The sequence below is a fragment of the Lactuca saligna genome, chromosome 8 (genome assembly GCF_052625555.1).
Source record: "Lactuca saligna cultivar CGN05327 chromosome 8, ASM5262555v1, whole genome shotgun sequence".
Lineage (NCBI taxonomy): Eukaryota > Viridiplantae > Streptophyta > Magnoliopsida > Asterales > Asteraceae > Lactuca > Lactuca saligna.
The window spans coordinates 2,516,687-2,521,191 of NC_136424.1; the positions used below are offsets into that span (position 1 = coordinate 2,516,687).

Consider the following 4,505-nt stretch of genomic DNA (forward strand, 5'->3'; position numbering starts at 1 on the left):
GATATCAAGTGTTGTCATTAGTTGAGGGATAATTAATTATAAGATGAAATTTGGAGTAGTTTAGAATTGGATTACATTTCATAAACTAGATGTAAGACCCGTGTACTACAGGGGTTTATTAAAAATAAAAATTTAATATCAATATTTAAACATTAAATTTAATATTAATATCAATTTTAGAGCTCTCATTAATTATGTCATTTATTACATTATAAATATATCATTTCTTTTTCAAGCAAACATTTATTTTTTTTCAATTTTAACCGAAATGAGTTATGATATGTGAACAAATAAGAAAATTTCATGTGGAAATAAATAAATTCTAAAAATCTATTAAAATGCCATGTGTTCAAATTAATGAGGACATGACATATGGCAGAAAATAGGTTTTATTTTATTAGTATAGATAAAAATAAAATGACAGATGACATTAATGATCTTGTCGGTTTGAGTAATATGCAAGATGATAATTAATCAGTTGAGGGATAATTAATTAGTTGAGGGATAGTCACTTTAATCCCACCCAAAAATGTTAAGTATTTTGGAGTAAGGACCAATATGAAAGACGATTAATAGTTGAGGGACAATTTATGATATATCTTTTAAAGCTGTCAAAACAAGTGACGAAAGCTTCCATCTCCTCGGTGTCTCGCAATTGAACTTCTCGGCGGCCCACGCGCGCGCACACATTTTTTCTCTTTTCCATGGAAACGATGATACTATCTATGATCCCGTGAAGAAAATTGCTAGACATGCGGCAGCAATCGAAGAACAACAACGATTATCTCTCTCCCCTCCCCTGCTGCTTTCTTTACACAATCTCTGATACTTCATACATCTTCGCCAGTCCGATCGTCGTATCGGGAAAATCATGAATAGGCGTACATCTTTCGCTCTGTTCCTCCTCTGCCTCTTCGTTTTCCTTGCTGCATCTCGCGTTTCAGCTAAGGTATTGTTATTGTGATTTGTGAGTTGGGAGCGTATGCTTTCTTCAAATGTGTTTTTTTGGTACTTTGTGTTCAAGCGTTGATCTGACTATGGTTTGGACTTCATCAGGACCTTTTTGTTGACAATGATAACGGAGAGGCAACTGGATCCACTATAGATCTGGGCCGGCGTAGTAAAGTTAGTACTCTCCCTCTTTCGTTTTCTTTTCTTCTATTCTATTTGTAATTGGGAAATTGGGAAATGTAGTGGAAGTGCGGATAATTTGTATTCTTGTCTATGGGTTTTGTGCTAGTTGAGGTTTTAGGTTATCCTTTAGATCGTTTAATCATGTGAAGAGAAGCTAAAGTTCATTATAGTTTTGTAGAAATATAATTACCCAAAAAACACAAGTAATTTTTGGAGTTCAGTTTTGTTAACGAAATTACATATAAAGAGTAAACAAATGAATGGATTTAAACAAAATTACATCAGTTACTTGCTCTGTAGCTAGGTCCTCCATCTTCTACTTCTTCACTTTCATTAGTTTTCCACTTGTTTTCTACTTCTATGAGCAATCACTCTGTTAACTTGTTCATGATTCATTTCATCCTTCCCTATAAAAAGGTGCAACTTTGATTTGACACATAGAGTCTTTGACGAAAGATCAAATGCTGAAATTTCCCTTAATAACACAAAGTTGAGAAAACATATCATATGGACCACAATCACGGAGAAATCTATGAAGATGACATGTACTCAATTTGGATAGATTGTACTCGAATGCTAAAATACCACTTAAAAAAATATACAAATATATTTCTGTTGTACAGGTGGTTGTGGACACACTAAAAAACAATGTGATAGGTGGTGATAAGATTGATCCAAAGGCTGTGGGTGTACTGAATTTGGATTCTGGTCTTGGGGTTTTTGATGCATTTTTTGCTAGTTTGTCAATGATCCTTGTCAGTGAGGTTTGTGCTCTTTCCTTCATCTTTTCCTTTTTTTTTTCTTCCCAATTCCCATATACCTGTATTAGTTTTGTGGTTTATGTTGAGTGAGTAATCAGTTTGCTTAAAATTTTAAAAAGATTTGTTTTTAGGATACAAAACCAATGTCCTGTTTTATGTTGTAGATTGGAGATGAGACTTTTATAATAGCAGCTCTCATGGCAATGCGTCATCCAAAGTCAATTGTCCTCTCTGGTGCACTCAGTGCTCTATTTGTGATGACGGTATGCTGTGTTTTTTTCTTTCAGTATTCTTCTTACGAATGTTTTTTCTTTTTAAAATAAAAAAAAGGAAAATGCACCGAGATTCTGTTTTTGTATTTATTTATTTGTTTATTATATAGATACTTTCAACGGGGCTTGGTAGGATTGTTCCAAACCTGATATCCAGGAAGCATACAAATAGTGCCGCTACAGGCATGCCTCAAATCTGCTGTTTTTTTTTGTTTACATATTTGATTATCTGTTATCTGTATTTGATAAACAGTAATATTTTTAACAACTTTTAGTTTAGTCAACACTTAGGTGATGTTTCTTCTAGACTTGATTAGCTTTATGGATTAAGCTTTTAGTTTTGTCAAACCGTGCATGGCTGTTTCTTTTTTACTTAATCTGGATTGAATGACTTAATGGGTAAAAGTGATGAACATTGTGAATTAATTTTGTTGGTAGTTAAAGGGTAAAATTATCATTTAGTCACATTCAGACAGTTTATTTAGTACAGAAAAGAAACAGACTTTATGTATGCAACACTTTTTCAGACATACATCTAATTATTTATTTTCTTATGATGCAGTTCTTTATGCCTTTTTTGGGTTGCGGTTGCTTTATATTGCTTGGAGATCAAATTCAAAATCATCCCAGAAGAAGGAGATGGAAGAAGTATGTTTTTTTTGTTGCTCAAAACAACATAAAGTAGTCATCCAATGAAACCTATTTTAATGCTTCTAAAATTCTAAAAAAGGTGGAGGAGAAACTGGAGTCTGGACAAGGGAAAACAAGTGTCCGGCGATTCTTTTCTAGGTTCTGTACTCCTATATTCTTAGAGGTATGTAATTATGTTTGTATGTATGTATGTAATTATGTATGTATGTATGTATGTATGTATGTATGTTTACTTTTAGTGTACTAAATCTGCTCCTCTCTCTCATACGTTTACTTCTTATTTGGACTGATTTTTTCTTTTGTGGTTACACTTGCAGTCATTTATTTTGACATTTTTAGCAGAATGGGGTGATCGGAGCCAAATAGCCACAATAGCTGTAACATTTCCTTTGTTCTCTTTTTTTATTATATATATATATATATATATATATATATATATATATATATATATATATATATATATATATAAAGAAACAACATCCACAGGCATAATATGCGGTTGTTGTGGATTGATTGTAAATTATGTTTTTTTTTTGGGTGCAGCTAGCAACACATAAAAATGCAGTAGGGGTTGCAGTGGGGGCCATAATAGGGCACACGATCTGTACATCGGTTGCAGTGATTGGTGGAAGCATGCTGGCCTCCAAAATCTCACAACGTACGGTTGCAACAGTTGGAGGTTTGTTGTTCCTTGGCTTTTCTTTGTCATCCTACTTTTATCCTCCTTTATAAGTTGTAACCATATATAATCCATTATTTAGGAGCTGTTTAATTATGTGATGTTTGTTCAATGTATCATTGATATCATCTTCCAGAAACTGTTAACTACATATCTATAGTTTCACTTCTTTTCTTTTTTGCTTCTTGTAGTTGTATGTAAACTTTATGTCATGTTCCTATGGATATTCAATAGTACCAAAGCTTTTATTTGTAATATAACTTGATGAGTTAAATGTCAAGTAGTTTAAAGCCCTGTTTCTTCTTTTCTTCATTACATATTCATGTTGTATAATAGATAGCATGGTATTTGGATAAATGATGTTACTTTGTTTGGAGAGAGTGTTGTAACTATAAACAAATAGTGTTTCTATTTTGCACTGAATGACAGTAAATGGTCCAACCTCTATTAGTTAATTCTGCAACAATTAGTATTTTCATGTTTACACTCATAAGAAGAAGAAGAAGAAGAAGCCCACAGGTGACAACCCAAATGAGCAGAATCAAGCCATTTAGCCACAGGGGACAGTCCAGTCCAGTCCATGGGTAATTTTGTCCTTTTAGTGTTCCTGCAGCAGCTGCTGTGAGGGAAACACTGGTAGTGGGGAGGGAATGTTTAACGTCTTCATTGCAGTCTTCTGTCCGTTTCTTTAGTATTTGTAGTTGGATGTGATGCCTTTTTGTTTATGTTGAATTTGTAATTGCTTATGCAAAAAACTTGGGGATCACTTACCTCTCGAAAATGAGATCTTTCATTTTGTTTCTATGAGAATCATTGCAGTTCATCTCTATTTGGTTCTTATTTGAATTTAGATTTCAGTTTAGATAACAACACAGTAGTATGGGCATATCATACTGAATGGTCGGACCGAATGAACTTAATGATTATATGGAATGTGTAATTTTTTTTGGGATAATTTAGAATATTACTGCTAGACCATTAGCATTTTACTGTACATGCAGTTTCTCC

The 4,505-nt window shown here is 33.3% G+C and overlaps 1 protein-coding gene across 1 annotated transcript; it reads left to right on the plus strand.

Moving 5' to 3' along the window:
* Positions 1–632: 632 nt before the first annotated feature.
* Positions 633–3,812, plus strand: LOC145012271 (GDT1-like protein 3). The gene is made up of 9 exons (XM_078971063.1): positions 633–949; positions 1,057–1,125; positions 1,758–1,898; positions 2,060–2,158; positions 2,278–2,350; positions 2,730–2,815; positions 2,898–2,981; positions 3,136–3,195; positions 3,362–3,812. Exons 1-9 carry the CDS (start codon positions 872–874, stop codon positions 3,548–3,550), a joined length of 879 nt encoding a protein of 292 aa, XP_078827189.1. The 5' UTR covers positions 633–871; the 3' UTR covers positions 3,551–3,812.
* The last annotated feature ends 693 nt before the right edge of the window (positions 3,813–4,505 follow it).

Bases quoted from the DNA above. Each gene is read 5' to 3' on its own strand.
- LOC145012271 (XM_078971063.1), top strand. From the start codon at position 872: ATGAATAGGCGTACATCTTTCGCTCTGTTCCTCCTCTGCCTCTTCGTT. The intron at 2,816-2,897 runs GTATGTTTTTTT...ATTCTAAAAAAG, and splicing joins AGAAGAAGGAGATGGAAGAA to GTGGAGGAGAAACTGGAGTC. The intron at 2,982-3,135 runs GTATGTAATTAT...TTACACTTGCAG, and splicing joins GTACTCCTATATTCTTAGAG to TCATTTATTTTGACATTTTT.